This window comes from Otolemur garnettii, unplaced genomic scaffold, assembly GCF_000181295.1.
Source record: "Otolemur garnettii isolate 467f Iridium unplaced genomic scaffold, OtoGar3 scaffold00037, whole genome shotgun sequence".
NCBI classification, from domain to species: domain Eukaryota; kingdom Metazoa; phylum Chordata; class Mammalia; order Primates; family Galagidae; genus Otolemur; species Otolemur garnettii.
The window spans coordinates 1,298,264-1,317,352 of NW_003852432.1; the positions used below are offsets into that span (position 1 = coordinate 1,298,264).

At 42.3% G+C, this 19,089-nt stretch overlaps 1 protein-coding gene across 1 annotated transcript in view; it reads right to left on the reverse strand.

Annotated features, from left to right (window-relative positions):
• Nucleotides 1-19,089, reverse strand: part of SND1 (staphylococcal nuclease and tudor domain containing 1) — a 458,234-nt gene that overhangs the window by 85,375 nt on the left and 353,770 nt on the right. Inside the window, exon 16 of the mRNA XM_012805151.2 lies at nt 18,932-19,041. Coding sequence (XP_012660605.1) covers nt 18,932-19,041 — 110 coding nt within the window. The remainder of the gene's footprint in view (nt 1-18,931; nt 19,042-19,089) is intronic.

A 19,089-nucleotide genomic window follows, 5' to 3' on the forward strand; every position in this document is an offset into this window, starting at 1 on the left:
CAAACAAACAAAAAACAAATAACCAAACAAAACATCCTACAAAAAGATGAGGCTGTATTATTGTAGCTAAAAATACCTCTACTGAGGGCGTCTGCTCACCAGCTCCTCAATTAGAGATGCTACAAGGCCCTTTGTGAGCTGTGCAGTGTTGGCAGCTCCACAGGGGCTCTGGGAGGCTGGGGACAATCCTGGAATAGTGACTACTGACTGCTGGGTGGAGAAGGGCTGGCAAACAGCCAGTGAGCCAGCATGGACATCTGCATACTTCAGGTAGCTCCCAAGTCCCTTTTTATGGACCCACTACCTAATCCAAGAAATGCCTTGCTCTCTTCTGCAATTGGGCTCAAATGACATCTTGGAAACTGTTCTTGGCTTCCCTGGGGTTCCCATAGTGCAGAAACCACTAGAGGCAATAATGTAAAGCAGTCTGGGTGAGGGCATGTCTGTGGTGCTGGACAACAACTTGTAGTTAGTGAGTGGTAACTAGGTACACTTGAAGCCTCTGGGTGGCCTCCGGAAAGGGCTGCTTAAATGCAGATTGACATCTAAAGACGGAGACTGCGTGGAGGCATAGGGCTTCATGGCAACAAGGACCTCTTTCTATGTCCTCTGATACCACAGGTCATTTAGTCTAACACACTCATTTTTATTGTGGAAGATGAAGCCTCAAGGCGGTGAAATGATTTTGTCAAGGTCACTGAGTTAGTAAATGAAAGTCAGTACTTAAACATGGGATTTCTGATTGCAAGCATGGTTCTTCTTTCCACTATACTATGTCATCCTAATGAGTGAATTCATTATAAGCATTCAACAAGTGTTGTCAGAGCTATGGGAAAAAGGTATCTTCATTTCAGTAGCCAAAAGAAACAAAGAATGTCAGAAGAGTGTTGCGTGGATGACCTGGCAATTCTGCAATCCCTGCAGTTCTGGGAAACTCAAGGGTTAGACTCAGCAATTGAATCAGATGTTCAGTGGGAACAGTGACAACTCCACAGATCTGCGATTTTCAGCAGAGATCCAAAGCCATTTCCTTCTTTTCTTTCTGGGAGAGTGGGAGATACCTAGTATTAGCTTGACTAGGGGATAAGGCCAAGGCTGTCTAATTTGATTCAGGCATTGAACTCCTTTCTCACTTCATGGCACTGTGTGTGACCCTTATAAAAGAATTTGGAACTTTATGTCAAGGGCATGAGGGGTAATGGTAAAAAAAAAAAAAGTATTGAGAAGACACACTCACTGGTATGGGGAAGGTAGAGATTTGTTGTAGAATCACTATGGAAATCACATTTTCAGAGTACCCAATGGGCAAGGGCCTATCTAGAGTCCTATACATTCTCCAATATGGTGGTTACTCTTCACATGTGGCTATTTAAATTAAAATTAACTAAATTTTATTAAATATTGTATTCCTTAGGTTCACTAACCACATTTAAAGTGCTCAATGTCTATGTGTAGCTAGTGGCTACTGATTTGGACAGCATAGATAAAGAACATTTCCATCACACAGAAAGTTTTGTTAGCATTAGTAGACTGTGGCTGTCTTCTCTCATCCCTTGCTGGCTAAAATGAGCAGTTTCTGAAACCCCTTTGAGGAAGAATTGAACTTAGAAAAGGTAGAGGGTACCATAATTCACTGCCTAGCAAGCCTCCTAAACCTTTAGCTCAAAGAAGCTAAGAGTACCTGGTTACACGAATCCACCAGTGCACTAGGCTCACAGGTCCTAACCCTTCTCCCAGCGCCTTGTCTGTGTGTTCACAGCCACTCTGACCTTTGCCTATTTTATTTGGTTTCTATTTTATGCCGTTTTAATTGATGTTTAATATACCCTATCTTGCATGGCATTCCAAGCCCTTCACCAGGGGGCCGTTCACAGGCAGAAGCACAATTAATAGCAGTCCCCAGAAAATTATGGCCTGTATCAAAGTTGTCATTGCACCATATAAATGCTTATTATCACTATTGAATTCTCCAGCCCTGACACCTCCCTGTGTTTACTAGGTAGCAGATAAACTTCTATGTTTGTGCCTTTTCTACTCTACCACACCATCAGGACTAAATATAGCCCTTGTGTGTGTGTTTAGCTCCATTTAGCTGTGCTTTGGAAAAGGGTGGGGGTGCAATCAGAGTTAATAAAATCAAAATTGCTGGAAAATGAGATCTGTTTCTCCCCTACTTGATAACCCCTTAAAAGACAAATAGACGTCACTGCTAATAAGATGGGTAACCAGCTTCAGCTACAGACTGGAAGAAACTCCCAACCTCAGACTAAATGGCCCAGCTGCTGAATCAGCCTTCTGTGAGAATACAGGAAATGGGACCAAGAGCACAGGATACTGGGATTTCAAAAGGGGTGGCACCTGTGTGCTACTCAGTGCCCTGTCTGAATTTGACCAGAACATAGTACTTGAGCTGAAGTCCCACCTAGGGAATTCAAGGACAATCCTAACTAGGCAATTTGACCTCCCCTCAACTCTCATAATAAACTAAGAGTATAATCCCTGACTCAGAAAAAAAAAAAAAAAAGAATAAAAAAAAATCCCTCATAATAGTTTAGCACTCCTTGGTCGTTTCCTTTAGGCTTGTCTGAAGCATAGATTTGGCATGAGTAGACAGCAGCTTTTCTATAATTGCGTATCAGGAAAAGCAGTGGAAAATTCCAGGTCTGTCAGACACCTGTATTCCGCCCTCTCTGGCATGCCTTCTTATCCTGTGTGTAGTTACCTTTGCACCCCTATCTAGGAAGAGTCTCCTTAAAGAAAGCCAAGGGCCCCAGATGACTTCATCTGACTTAGCCTCCTGTCCTTTTTTCACTAAATAATACAATTTAAAGAGGATTCACTTGTTTACTTCTTCTGTCTGCCTCTGTCACATCACTTACTCCCTTTTATATGCTACTGTCATATTCTCAAATTATTACTTCAAGTGGTGGATGATCAGGTGTTGGTGGCTGTTGTCTGGGAGGCACTGTGGGGATAAAGGGGAGAGCAATACAATGGGGATGTGAGACTTCAGCTCTACTGGGAATTTACTAAGTGAATGTGCCCAAGTAATTAACTTCTTCATGTCTCAGTTTTCTCAAATACTGTGAAATGTTTGGATTGGACTATATAACCTCTAGAGTCTTTATAGCTATAAAATGCTCCAATTCAGTATTATGAAGGCTGGATGCCTAAGTCCTTGGAAACTGAATGGGTCATACTCATTTCTATTTATAATCTGTTTATTATTTTTGCACTCAGTACTCTATGGAGAAAAGTAGATATCTATTCTAAATTCTTTTAGCCAACAAAGGAAATGCTCTATTTTAGTTTGTTTGACAAGGAAATGTTTGTAACTAGATTGAGTTTCCCATATTATAGTTGCTTTGCCTTCTTCCGTCTTTGCCTAAAAAAGGAGTTTCTAAAAAATCAGAAATGCTTTCTGTATGCAGGCATAGCAGGAATGAGGCTGCTTTGGCTGAAGGAAGAAGATGGTTTGTATCTCGAGCCCCAGTGGAGCAGGACTATTTGCCATCTGCCGCACTAGTTCCCTTGTCTCCAAATCATGCCTGGTCTGTAGTTTACTGCAAATATTAGGAGCTGAGCCACTAGCACTTCCCACCCATGGCAAGCCTTGAACCCTTTGTACTCTAGTTGCCAAGATGATCTGAAAGCAGGGGCCACTTCCCAGCTTTGAAGAAAAATGTGCATTAAATGGAAATAGATCCTTCTTTTCTCTCCCTCTTGCCATTTCCAGCCATTTTTAAAAGTTTTAGTCTAAAAAGGAGGAAGACCTGTCTAAAAAAGCTGAGGAAGATGATGGAACTGTCAGGCTAGAATGGTTTATTAATGATCCATGAGAAAAAAACAATCATCCTGCTGGCAGCTTCACATGTAATTAACCAGCTTCACAGAGAGCAAGCTGCCTTTTCCTGGTCTGGCATCCAGATTGCAGAACTACCTGACATAGTGACTGGGTTTCTAACAAAATCTGCCTACTGGGAGAGGGGCATCCAAAATAGTGACCTCAACCCAGTGGGCACTCAGGAATCAGGAAACATGACTGAGATGGCAGTGCTCCTCTGAAGAAGCCTGACTGTGTGCTGGGCCTGATGTAAGAGGCTGCAACCTTCTGATGGCAACCACCACCTATGGGAACTGCCATTCCCACTGGTCACCATTAACTGCCCACTCAGGTAAGTGGCTGAGCAGGGTTATCCAGATATGCTTCTGAATATTAGCTCTCTGCCAAAAATCTACACATGCAAGAATTTCTGGGTATTGGCTCACCTTATGCTATGAAAGCAAACCTCAGGACTGTGGAAGGGTTAAGAGGGTCTAATAATCACAATGGTCATGGTAGACAATAGTCCCTTCTGTGTAAGAACCAAGAAAATTCAAAATAGGATGTATCAAAGAGAAGCAGGAGCTGGGTTAACCAACCTTGGGCTTTGTAGTTAATGCTGACGTCCCTTTTAAGAGTCTTGAGATTCAAAGAACCCTGGTCTTTCCACCAGTTGAGTGGACTAATAAGTATTTGCCATTTACAATGCAGTTTGGCAGCTAAAATATCATTATTTGAGAGGATGAGGTAAAGTATTCCTTTCCTGAGTGAGAGTCAGAGAGTCTTCCCTGTGAGTGTGAATGAAAGATACATATGTCCTCTCTATGTTTGCTTGTTTCCATGGTAGAGAAAGATGATGATAAAAACTCTTTCTACTTTTCACCCTCTGCTAGATATAGAACCTCCTAAGAATAAGAGCTCTTTCCTCATTCCCAACTGCACCAAGACCTGACTCTGAGGCCCACATACTCCCCATATTTGGGTGTGCCAAAGCTACTACATACAGGCTTATAAAAGGAATAACAGAACCTTTGCACCTTTAGCAAAAATGGAGCCAATTCATAGGAGTCATGGACTTTTCACTCACCATGCTCAATTTACATTCTGTGGAAAAACAGATAACAAAGGAAGGCTGTGCCCTTTAGAAAAATGTCACATCGGAGGAGGGGGTGCTACTGGAGAAAGGATGGGTGAGACAGCAACTTCTGTCATGATGCCTCTGCTCAAGAGCACAACCCATGTGGTGAGCTCCTCAAATAAAGTCACAGCACCAAAGAAAAGACCCCACAGCAATTTTCCTGTTCAATACTTGTAGTCTCCTCCCTCACCTAGCTTTTATCACAGGAGCCAATTACAGCGTCATCCCCATAAAAGCAACTTGGAAATGGGAGTAACCCAATTGCAAATCAACAATGTAACAGGCAGAGGAAGAGGTCACTGGTGACTTGGTAGAAAATGTATGGCTTATGATAAATGGATTGGTATTGCCTGCCGTTTTTTCTGGGTGTTGCTTTAATCAATAAGGGAAAAGGTGAATTGCTATTGATCTCTTCAACACCTCTCAACAATACTATACAAATTACAGAAACATAGGGGTGGGAGAAAGAAAGGAAGGAAGGTAGGAAGGGAGGAAGGGAAGAAGGGAAGGGCGGAAGGAAGGAAGGAAGTCTGGGCTATGTGAGGCTACTATATTTTCCTGGAGGTTGTCTTCCAGTCACTGGGTGAGTGAGGCATGAGGAGGTCTGTCTTGCACCTGGAGGGGCTGGGCCACGGAGAGCTGTTTCAATGCGTCCCTCTACACCGCATGCACTGGTATGATGTATCACCAGGGCCAAAGGGCATGTGGAACCATATGATTTCTCTTGATATAAGGCCAGATTCTTATATTGAGAGGTGCTGTGGATCCCAAGGTCTCATAAATTTTTTACGTTGCCATCCTTTAGTGGTGTTGGCCTGGGCATGGCTATCTCAACAACTGACTGTACTTCTAGATAGGAAATTAAGAATCTAAAACTTCAAGGGCAATTTCTACCTAAACCTGCTCTTAGGTCACATGCCAAGAAAATACATACAGGCAGAAAATAAGGCGAAACTATCTCATGATCTTTATTATGTTCAAGTATGATATGACTTCTGGGGCACAGGCCTGTCCTTGAAAGACATGGCACAAATATCAGAGGTCTGGGCCAAAATGTTAAGAAGTCTGCTGGTAATTCCATGGTATAGGGATACTGATGATACTCTGGCAAGAAGACAAACTGTGTATGTAAATAGGTCTTATATAGCCAACCAGGAAACAAGACATAGTGTTATAACAGATGGGCACAACAATCCATGACACAAAGACATTACATTCAGCATTTGCAACTCAGGGCTTTGACCAACCAGTAGACTACAAAGATGACTGAGAGAACACTTAAGTCCTCTGAGACAGGTTCTATTTAGAATATTCTGCTTATCAAAAATCAAATTCAGTACACTGCTTCTCTTAAGGAAAAGCCAATGCAACAGACATATTTCATGGCAGAGAAAAGGGAATACAGACCAAAGTTAGCCCAGTGGAAGAAAAAAATGGTCAGATGTCAGAGTCCCAGCAGCTCTCTTATTCTACCGATTAGGCCTAATTATGCAGATGCTAGTGAAAGAAGAAACTATCAGACCAGAGATCCCTTTCCAGGTCCCACAGCACCCTCAAGCATGTCACCTGTACCTAAAAGTGCCTCGGAAGACTCCCTGCCACACCTGAGTGTTCACTTTTCAGCATTCTCAAGGCAGGAGAAGGGTTAATACTCCCATTTTGCATCCCGGTGAAACTAAGGCCGGGCTATCACTAGTGTGGGAGAATGCGGGCCCTTCAGAAAGCTCTTGGAACTCTTGCTTAGAGGATTCTCCAGAGACCATGACTCAGGGTGCAAATGTATCATTCTGAAATCAGTGATACCACAGTTTGCCAGTGTCCCCACCTTCCTCCCACAAATACCTGAAGGGCTGAAACGGAGAGAAAAAAAAAAGTAAGTTACAAAGCTGCTGATGTGTTTAGAGTGGAAGTGCTGAGATTAGAAGGAGGAAGTGGTTAAGTGCACCCTGGGTGTTTGGAAATGGCCACGTTTGCAGCCCTGGAAGCTGATGAGGAAGGAGCTCTGGCCTTCTCTGCCAGGTAGGCCATGAAACTGGCCCCCGACTCTGGAGGTAGAGTGCATGACGATAAGAAGCAACTATTTAGCAAACACCAGTCTCCTCCTCCAAGGTATCTTTCAGTTCCAAAAGTGACCCTATTCTAAAATTATCAAGTGGCAGGTGGCCAGGCCAAAAATCCATATCCAATCAGTGGTAATGGACTATTTGTTGCATGTCCTCATATAAGGCTGAAGCACTGCTATAAAAACTCTGGGTCAGTGGTTTTAAATTTATTTAACTAGAGAGGCAACAGCACCCCAGCACTGCAAGCACTGTAGAGACCTACAGTTCTTATCTGCATGATCTACTTTTAGCTGTATGTCCAATGACAAGACCCTTTTCTGGTAACCATTAAAAAGAATTCCACTGCATCATGAGAAGGGAAAGGGTGAAAAGGAAGGCTTTATGCTAACCTGGGAAGAAAAGTAGCAGCCATCCTGCTATCCATATAGCTGTTTTTGTTGTAATGACCATCCCAAATGATTCTTTTTGGGGTTCATTTCCTATCCGTTTCAGTCCTAGTTAACAGCTAGATCTTTCTACATAGCTCCTGCTGGCACTATGCTATCTTCCAACTTTCCAACTTAATGCAGATCGAAATAGACCCATGGCAATCTTAGACTGCAGTGGTTGTGGTAAGACAGCATGAGGACAAAAAGGGGCACTGCCACTCCATCAGAAGATAAGGAAGCCTGAGCCTGCCAGGATCTAGATAGGCCATCTAGATAGGTATCCTTACTTTTCAAGTTATAGCAATAAGGGGAATGTAGCCCTGATGCTGCCAGATCATTCTCCAAATACCCCCCATGGCAGTCCTGAATTTGTGGCAAAGATACTAAAGCCATTATTCCTTATTCATCTATGAAATATCTGTGAAATCCCTGGCTTCACTACTCACTCTTGGTGAGGGTTGGCCTTATCAGTCCATAATGAAGTCTAGAAGAGGATTCTCAATGGCATCACCTCCAGATCTTTCCTTTTCCACTGAGTGTGATACTACCTAACGTGTCAGATCATGCAGAAAGAATCTAAAAAAGAGCAACTGTCTTACCTTACTTAGACTGGCCCTCAAGGTCAAAAAAACACTCTTATGTGAACTTAGACCAAGGATAGAAAACGGGCTTCCATGCAAGTGCCAAATCCACCCAACTGGTATTAGTTTAGAGGAGCCCTGTTTTGAGAAAGATTAGAGCCCCAAGCTGAAGTAGAGCTGTGACTTATTGGCAACATCTGGCACAGGTAGGCAGTTAGATTAAATGTGGGAGCATATGTGTATTTGCCATCACTGGCTTAAACAGGACAGATTTGGGAGGTGAAGAATACTGGAGAGGATTGTTTTTTGCTGATTCTAATGTGAATGCTGCTCACAACATACATACATATACTCAGCCTATGACTCTGCTTGGGTATAATGTTTTGTCTATAATGAATTTCAAATCCTAGTTTTTAGTTCAACTCAGAGAATGTCTGTTAATAATAATATAAATGATGCCATAAGCTGCAGTTCACTGAATGGTTAATATCTATCAGGTTCTGTGTTGAACACTTTACATACTTTCTTTTCACAATAACCAAATACCTTTTCAAATACCTTGAGAAGGTACCCTCAAAGGCAAGGCAGTTAGGTTTAGCAGGGCTGCTGCACTGTAAAATACTAGTCACTGAGATTGCCCTGGGTTTAGAGAGGGTAAGGATCGTGTCCTAAGGTCACACAGGACATGCTGAAGCTGGAATGAGAATCCAGATCTGACTTTTCATGTTACTAACAGAGTTTTTTTAAATAACCAAGAAGGAAAAGTTCTACTGCCCTTCCATGTCTTGATGAGGAGTCTAAGAATGAACTATTCCTTTCTGACTATGTGACACATGTTGTTTGAGCAGGTTAGGATATCTCTGCTGCTAATTCTCAAGCTTCCTCATAATCTTATTTCATGTACCACAGAATTTCATAACAGACCATTAGTCACTTTTATTTTCAAAATCCATTTAAGTTCAGCTGACCAGAAACTGTCACGGGTGGAGTAGCAGGTGGGAAGTTCATCAATAAAGCCAAGGGTGGAACACAGGGGTTGTCTTCAAGTCCTTGGCAATAGACAAAGGGAGTAGGCATGCAAGAAGAGAGCAGGGTTAAAGCCAACTCATCCACCAGAACAGTTACTCCTGTGTCCTTGGGGGGAGTCACATGTAAAACATCAGAATGTTTGTATTACCCCCAGAACAAATGCAATCTGTAATCTGCTTATGATTTGCTGGTGGCTCAGGTAGTCTTGCTATTGTATATTATGAGTTGTAGTATATAAAAAAATACTGAGTTGAATTATGTAACTTCAAGGAGGAAATTCAGACAGTGGGCATGGCTTATAATGCTTAGGATAAATAGAGCAGGGAGGCAGGAGGCCTGAAGACACTCCAAACATGTGAGAGCTCACAAGGCTGCATGGGAGTTAGCCAGTGTGTTAGGTGCAGAAGCTCTTCCAAAAACCAGTAATAGGCAGGTCTGCATGAGGTCACCTTTAGTTTGTAAAATATCTGCTTGTCAGAAGATAATTCCAAATTAGGCTTTGAGAAGGAAGTGGAAAGAGTTTACAATAAGGTATTTCACCTGAAATACAAAAATTCTCAGCCTGGGCAACACAGTAAAATCCTGTCTTTATAAAAGTAATAATTAAAAAAATCAGCTGTGTGTGGTAGCACATGCCTATACTCCCAGTTACTTGGCAGGAAGATCACTTGAGTTGGGGTGGGGAGTGTTGAGGTTTCAGTGAGCCATGTTAGTGCCACTGCACTCCAGCCCGCATGACAGAGCAAGACCTTGTCAAAACAAACAAAGAAAAAACTGAGCCAGTTATCCTCAGCTCTTTGTTATACATTAAGAATATTAGCTCGCATTTTTTTTTTTTTTTTAGAGAACCCTCACCAAAGCTCAAGAAGCAGTGAATATTCAGGATGATTGAGGAGGTAAGAGAAAGCAGGAATTGTTACTAGGAGCACTTGATACTCCTGAATGGCACCCAGCTCTCCTAGCACAAACCTTACTGGGGGACTCTCCTCCTGATAACATTTTCTTATTTGTTGTGGGTCATAGGCCCTATGTGCACATAAGGAAGGCAGTCCAGGATTTGAATGTGCCTGGCAACAGCTGTCTTCCTTCCTTTAGGGATGGCTCCTAAAGAACCTCATTTAGTATAAGATGGGTGGACAACAGCAAAGAGCACTGAGTAGCAAGGGTTCACAAGGGTCTGTCTCAAGGATTCTCAGGACCATGTATGAACCAGTAAATACAATGGCATTCACAGCTCACTATCCTCATGACCAGGCATCAATTTAGATGAGATATAAAGTAAGTACTATGGACCTCTGTAGTAAAAAATACAAGAAGAGGGTGGCGCCTGTGGCTCAAAGGAGTAGGGTGCCAGCCCCATATGCTGGAGGTGGCAGGTTCAAACCGAGCCCCGGCCAAAAAAAAAAAAAAAAAAAAAAGAAAAAAAAATACAAGAAGAAATCATGTTAGAGCCTTTCTCATCTTTACTCTAGGATTGAGCTGAGTCAGAACTAAAGATGGAGAGGAAAAGTAAGTGCCAGGATAGTCTTGGCACTGCCAAGGTTCTACTGCTTCTACTTAGGGGAAGAAAGTGAAATTGTCAAATCTAAGAACTATATATTTCTTTCTTCCTCTTTCTGATAGGAACAGTGATAAGAAAAACAAATTGACCTGGTGGAGAAAATGTAAATGTCTCTAAAAGAAGAATTTATTATAGTAGGGAACAATTCCCTAGGGAGAGGGAAGAAATGCTTCTGCTGAAGAGGATTTTCTTCCCTATGATAGAATTATATCCTTGAGATCTTTCTACCTGTCCCAAGAAGCCAAAATCTCTTGTGGTCCTAAAGCATGCCTATTCTACCCCTAATCCCAACAGTCAGCCTGGAATATAAACACTAGCCTCTGGAGGGCAGTGAAGCCTATTAAACCTACACCAGTCAGCATGTATGACATAATTATAGGTAACAGGATCTTGGCCAAGCCAATGAAAAATTATGCGCAGTAACTATTTCAGAAGAATGAATGCACTTCTATGCTTGACTGGCTATGAAAGTTCTAAGCAGAAGAATAGGGAAACAGCCTAGCTGAGCCAGCAGCTTTCCAGAGAGGAATCCCACTGGAGCTAGCACACTGTTGGCACCCATCAGCATATGCTGCTGAGTTTGCTCAGGGCAGGCCACCAGTGACTGGAGACTAAGCTACCTTACAAGGGAGACCTAGCAGCCAGGTGCAAAAAAGGGCAATGGGACAGCATCTTCCATTCTAAATTATTATTTGATCTTTTTTCATGGTGATGCCCCTTTCATTTACAGACTGGAATGGGATTCGAAGTACTTGGCAAAGGCCAGGAGCTCAGAAAGGAAGGGGTTGTAGGTGGGAGGATAACAGCCTGGTATACATAGCGCATATAGCCCGTCTCCAGATAGGAATTTGTTGACCTCAACTTCAAATTAAACTCTTCACCTTATTTAATAAACTAATCCACAAAAGCAGAGGACAGGAAACATACCAGGGAGGGAGAGGTAGGTAGCACATATTCAGAGAGTGAAGGAACACTAACAGTTTCTATTTGAACACTACAATGTTTTCAAAATACTCACTTATACATCATTATCTCATTACCTTTAAACAGATAAAGAGACCGAAGGAGGTGAAGGTCCTATAGTAAGTGGTAGTCAGATCTAGGTTATGGACTTTTTCAATGATAAGTTCCTGAATTAGCAGTCAATATGTCCATCCTCAGTACTCTAAAGCCTCCCTCCCTCCTCTACAAATGGCAAATTTAGAGCACATTCCCAAAGAACTATAAAGAAAAAAGAACAGGACTTACCCCTTAATCTGTAAAATTAGGTCACAGGAAGTCAATTAGTTGATTTAACAAATACCCATTTACTGAGTATCTCTTATATACTAGGCACTGGTTCAAAGACAAGATATGATTCCTGTCCTTGAAGAGGTTATGGTCTAGTGTGGAGAGATGTTGGTCATAGATCCCTTCAATACTGTTGGTAAGTGCATGATAGATGCACCCACAGGGTGTGGTGGGGACCAAAGGAAGGACATTTTACCCATCCTGAAAGAGCAAGGGAAAGTTTCTGAAAAAAGGCACTGGACTCAAGGAAGAGGTATGAATAAGAAAGCAAAGAAGGGGGATGATTGCTCTGCTGTGTGGAGAGCACAAGTCTACCGAGAGATAACAGGGATAAAACATAGTAATATATAAGAGGAACTGTGAGTATAATAGGTCTGTTCTGGTAAGGTACAAATTATAAAGTATGCTGCAGTAGTCGGACACAAGGTTGGACAGGTAAACAAGATTATCTATAAACTAAGGAGAGGAGACTTTTTCCCAGAGGCAACAGGGAATTGTATCTTGTTAAACAAATGTACTTACATGGTCAGATTTCTTTTAAAAAAGATTAGAAATAAGAACATGGATACACATGAGCAAATGGAAATTAAGCAGCCACTACATAAAAAAGTAAGGTCCACAAGGGTCTAATAATAGATGAAGCAGGAATCAGGCAGTCACAAGAAAAAAGAACTGTGACAAGAGCAAAGTGACTATTTAGGGGAGGTGTAGCCACAGCAAATCTCTCAAATTCCTCTGTGGTCTGGCAGGTCCTCACAATCAGAATCCATGCCTTACACAACATGGACTCTTATTGATGAACCTTTAGGGATGTCCTTTACTAGTTCTTTAATTAGTTTCAGATATTCTAGGGTTGAAAAATGATAAAATATGACTAAAAGAAAGATTACCTTCTAATAGGAAAACTGGCAAAATTTGGGGGAGAATAAACACTTGATTTGGAACGCAGACATTTGAGTTTTAATATTTGTCCTGTTGCTAGCATTGCAAATAGAGGCAAGTTATTGTATATCTCTGTTTCCTGGACTATAAAACTCAGATAATATTTTTCTTATAGTTTGCTATGAGATTAAAATGAAATATTAGATATGAAAACACTTTTTTTTTTAGAGACACAGTCTCATTTTATCGCCCTCGGTAGAGTGCCGTGGCAGTGTCACACAGGTCACAGCAACCTCCAACTCCTGGGCTTCGGCGATTCTCTTGACTCAGCCTCCCGAGTAGATGGGACCACAGGTGCCTGCCATAACACCCGGCTATTTTTTTGTAGCGGTTTGGCCGGGGCTGGGTCTGAACCCACCACCCTTGGTATATGAGTTCGGCGCCCTACTCACTGAGCCACAGGCGCCACCCAATATGAAAACACTTTTAAACTAGAAAATACTATATAAAACTAAGGTTTCATCACTATTAAGACAGAAAGGTTTTTTGTTTGTTTGCTTTTAAGCTGAGCCCTCTTCAAAGAATAACACTTAAGAACAAACTGAATTTAAAGACTACTGGTGAGTGATGAGCTGTCAAGCATGTATGAGGTAAGAAAGGCCTTAGCCATCCAAGAGCCTTTAAAACCTCATGGGATGAGAGATTTGACCATAATATATTCCCTTTTTCTCAGGTGGTGATTGAGATAATCTGGAATAAGGTGTCTTTGTGCAAATAAATGAAACATGGCTGGACAGCCTGCTTGCTTTTCCAACAGGCAATTATTAGTAGCTCAGGGAGGGTCCCCAAGGGATATGGCAGTCAGGGAGAGCAGGTTTCCCTGGCTTCACCCATACCAGGTATCCTTTAGCCTCTTGGAATTCCCTGCTGCTTGAACAATTCTCATCACTTTGATGCAGAGATACAAAACTTTGCTACTGTTCCTCCTCCCATGTATCTCCTCAACAGGGAAGGGACCTGCACAGACTGAAGGAATAAAAAGGGCTAAGAGTATACACCACAGCATGTATAGGACAATTTGAGGAAAAGACAGAGGGTGTGGGAAGGAGCACAGATTTTGATTAACTTTAAATTGCTTAGACCAGGTTATCTTTTCAGACAGAATACAGCACATTTGGAGCTAAAACAAAGGAGACAAAATCACTTTTTCTTTAACTTTTTTTTCCAGACATATGCCCCTTCATAAATACATACCAGTATTCATGACTGGGGCCACATATCCCCTGAAACAGAAATACATTTTCTTCAAATAGCTAGTTACTTGTAACACTTTTATGTCTTTTTGTTTGTTTTTTCAAAAGCAGGGGGTAGGGGAGAGAGAGGAAATCCAGGACTGTGCCCTGGCCACTGCAGCCTGCAGAATGAGCTCCCCAGGGGGACATCCTCCCTTTTAATGCCAACAGGAAGAAGGGAAATAGGTCAGGGCAGTAGTCTTGAGTTTTCAGCTGGGGCTGCCCAGCATGAGGACATCATTTTCAGGCAGCAGCAAAGAGCAATTTCTGAGGTCTCAGAGAGGACATAGGGGTCGTTGAAAAAGGCCCTGGAAATGATCACCAAATCCCCATACATCATCTCTGTTCTCTGAGAACTGCACCCCCCTACACCTGGAACTGTGAAGAGAGTTAAATTGTGGCAGTGATCTTTTAACAATACCTTATGGCTGTTTCTCTAAAAGTTCAGGTTTCCCCAACACAGCAACAATCACAGTGCTGCCCAGGCGGCAGCCCATCAGTGTGTGCTGGAAGCTGGCCTTGGAGGAAGGGGGATGAGATCTCCAATCACTGTTTTATTCAAAAGAAGGGCTTCAAAGGAAGAGAAAATGGCTTGGGATTGCTAGATCAGTATTTTAAACAGAAATTCCAAGATAGGAAAGAATCACATAGCCAAGAACAAAGAAATAGTAGTGTGAAAACCTAGGAGTTTGCACTTTTAAGCCAAATTATCTACCCATTAGCTACTGCTATCTCTTATCACTACTTCTGAGAGGATGCTAGCAATGGGCACAATTCCCCATCTGGGAAATCACACCAGATCTTCCTGTCCTTGACAGGGTGGCGGGGAACTGCCTTAAAGAGTCAGCTGTTTAGGCGGAGGAGTGCCGTCAAGCACATGCTATCCAATGGGACAGAGCACTCAGCTCACAGTCACAGCTATAGAAATAGATACAATAATCTCATGTAGTATGATCCTGAAGTAGTCCAGCCTCAATGGCAGGGGAAAAGAGGGCCAACTCGCACTTTTAGGTCACAACAAGCTATTTGAACCCAATTCAGCATACCCTGTACAGCAGTGGCCAGAAAATGCTTTTGGAAAAAGAACAGAGAGTGATTATTTTAGGCTGTACAGGCCATATATCCTCTGTCACAACTACTGTGTTGTAAGTGTGAAAGCAGCCATAGACAATACATGAAAGAAATAGCATGGCTGTGTTTCAATGAAACTTTATTTGTAAAAACACTAGTAGTGGGTGAGATTTGCCCATTCCTGCTATATGCCAACTGAGGCAAGCTGGAAAGAAATGTTGAACTTATTGGATTTCCTTTGAGTAAAAGTAAGTGTTAAGTCCTTTGAGAATTGCTTGGCTGCTCTGGGCTTCAAGGACACAAAGAGAATCAGGTAATGAGACTGCTTTTCCTGTCCTGAGGCTGGCAGTACCACCAGAATGCCCAGACCACTGACCTGGAACATTCTTCCCAGACTTTAAACCCACAGAAAAGAAAGAACAAAACCCAACAGCAATCAATAGATGAGGAGAAGCAACATGTGGAGTGATGGAGAAAGAAGAAATGCAATGGAAGAGGAGCAGGAGAGTGAGTCAGGAAAATGAAGCTTAGTGGGGCCAGAAATGTCAGTAGCTCTGTGCTGACTAGTGTCACTGTAAAGCAAACTTAAGGAAAGCAGCATTATAAGGAATTGAGACCATGGGGATCACCTGAAACTGCAGAGAAAAGGCATGTCTTAACATTTGCAAGCTCCACATGGGGACATGGGATGTAAAGACTACAATTTTCTCTTCACTCCAAACAGAAGAAGAGACAGGCAGGGATTCCTGCACTGCTCACCAAAAGACAGCACGATGCAGTTAATAAAACATGGGATCACTCTTTTCAGCACCAGTGACCGTTAGTTACACAGTCCTGCTCTCACTCTAGAGCCTCCTCAAATCAGCTTACAGTTTCAAGAGGGGGGTCCAACTCCATAGGCCTCTGTGGGGTCACACAGAGTGGGCCCAGGAAGCACTCTGACATCACTAAAGCTGTGTGCTTCTATGCTATGATAATGTAGAGGTATGGTAACTGGGGAAAGCATGCAGGGAACAGAGAAATCCTAGAGGAAAATAAGCTACGAGGAACACAAATTTTAAAATTTAAAGGGAAAGGATGGGGCAGGGCCAAGGATTCAATCACATCTTCAAAATGTCTGGCTGTCTGAACTAAGTCTGATCATCAAGAAAAAGATACAAGGTATATAAAAACAAAACAAAACAAAACAAAACAAAACAGTTTAAAGGTGGCCATTCCAGCAGCAGCTCAGCACCAGAAGAATTCCAGGATCGTACTGTGGCCCAGAGGCTACCCTGAAGGTAAGAGCTCCGCGAGGTGGGATGGGCCCACACCCAGGCATACATGCAATTTCTGGGTACTTTAACTAAGGGCAGGAAAGACTCTGCTTGCAGAAGTACCAACACAGCAGGCTGTTCTCCTTTGACAGATCTTATGTGTGTGTGGGGGGAGGGGGGGGCGGGGAGTAGGGCAAAGAGAAATGTTTCCCAAGACCATTCATGAAATAAAAGTGAAGGTACTACCCAGGTAAAAGTAAATGAAGAAACCTATAACAAAACAAACACTTCCCTTTATTTCTATGGTGTTCAGAAAACAGTTTTCATATATTATATGAAGGAAAATGTCCAGGAGAAATTGGCTACAACTGGTTCCTTTAGTTAAAATCTTGAATTATTCCTAGTTTAGTATATACTCATATTTCCTATGGCTAAGAACTTTCAAAATAGCCAGCCCAAGTAATCATATAAGCAGCTACGAATATGCAGAAAGGTTCTTTCTTGAGAGACACTCAATATATGCATATGAAAGACAGGGTTACTATAATCAAGAAAAATCAGCTTTGCATTAGACTAAGGATCTGCAAACTCAAACACATGCCAAGGCCATCAAAGAAGGTAGGGGAAAAGCTTGATCCTTTCCAACAAATGTTACCAAATATACAGATTAAGGTAAGGTGTCCATAACTATTTGCATAAAAGAGCTGGCTATTGCTCCTGTTAGCAGTCAGTATTCTCTTTGACCCCCTGTACTTTTGGATATCACTAGTGGGCCAGAAACAAGATCAGAAAACTGGCTGGGAAAATAAGAATTGAAAAAGAAAGGGAAAGAAACTTCAAGAGATGTGAAGCAGATGACTACTGTGAGAAATTTGATTCAGATGTTAAGTGGTGAGAAAACCACCAACAAATATCCTAGGCAAACCAATGAATAGATTTTCCTGCCTCTATCCAAAGCATAACAACAAAACCCCACAAAAGTCTTGTGCTGTATCTTCTGTGATGTCTGTAAATTATAAATTTGAGTGGACTCACCTGCTTGTTACTTTGCAGTTCATTATCCAAAGGCCTACAAAGGTCAGAGGGAAATGCTACAATATTTGCCTTGTTCACCTGATTATTGGGGCCACTCCCCAAACTGCAAAAGGTACTGATGGACACCTAGAGTGTTTAGGTTCTTGAAATATTCTCTAGCAGTGGGCTATCATTAACTGATAAAAATTCAAGCTACAAAACATGGAGGGTGGCACCGTCCATATCAATATGAAGATTTCTACCCATAAGCATCTTCACAAAAACAAGAGTGGGCAGTGTGAATTTGATGATACAATTGAGCCCTGCAACACCCCAACCATTGTTAGATTGCGAACAAAGCAGATGTAATACCCAGGTATTCCCAGCTGACGTTTGGGAAATGGAACTGAGAATTCAGGATTTGTTTTGCAGCACTACTTTTTCTTTCACAAAATGAGAAGGCAAGTGCTAGAGAAATCCCAAATTGTTGGCAACTGACAGGAATAATATTGCTTGGTTAGAAGTCAAAGCAGTGGTTCTCTGCAGGTCAGGGTAGTCCAACATAGGCATCTTGGGCTGGCTTCTTCTCCTCTACCTCTCACTTCTACCTATCACATGTACTTGCCAGTGATTCCAATCAAAATGAGATGCTAAAGGTTATAAACAGGTGGTCGTATCACTGAATATTGTAAAGAACTCTGCGTGTCTTCTGTTAAGGAAGACACATGGAGTTCTCTCCCATGAGAGAGATAACCTCTGGGACCTCATATTCTTGTAGCTCTGTATGCACTATCATACTGCATGAAAGCTGAAGGGACTCTATAGATTTGATTGTAAAAGAAACGAGGACAAAGACAGATCCCCAATCCTAAGTCTAGCACATTCCCCCACTGTTTCTGTTGAGCCCACCTAGCAGGATGAATGGCTGTCATACTCCAGGAAAGAAGATGGATCTGTTGACGATGCTTGAGCAAAATTAGCAGGTAGAAGAACACCACAGCAGATGAGAGCCTAACTCCTGCCTGCAAGAGCCAGCCCAACAGGCAGCAACAGAAATACAATTAAATTAAGTCAGAAAACCTGCTACAGGAAATACAATTACTCAAAGATACAAATAAATGTTCAAAGAAAATTGGCCCCTGACAGGGTTAGTCAAGCTTCTAAATCCAGCTAGAGGCAGGCAGCCTGGGCTAATTCACCAAGGAGGGGGAATGCAAAGCTGTAGGCTCTGCATTAGGATCCCAGCTAGGCTAGCCTGGGGTTCACCACATATCCTAGACCACCAGTGGAGAGGAACAATTTGGGAGTAGATGGCCAATGATATAGGGCTCAAAGAAATAAGATTTGGGCAGACACAGAATGAATCATAGATGTACAAGGGTAAGCAATGGAAAAAGCAAAAAAACAACAGACTGACCGCTGACATGGCAGCAAAGTGTCAGACCAAGGCAGCCTTGTTTTCTCATCCTTCTCCATACAAGAATCAATAGGAAGATGTCCTACCTCTCGTTGAAGAACCAGTTCCTTGGTAAAAAGCATAGCTTCTTCACTGAAGGGTTCTCCTTCTTGCACCAAGCCTGGGAGGTTTCGGGCTCCTCTAGGGCATTCGATGCCTGTGTCAGCAGAAAAAGAGAATTTGTGATGAAAAGGTACCCACGAGG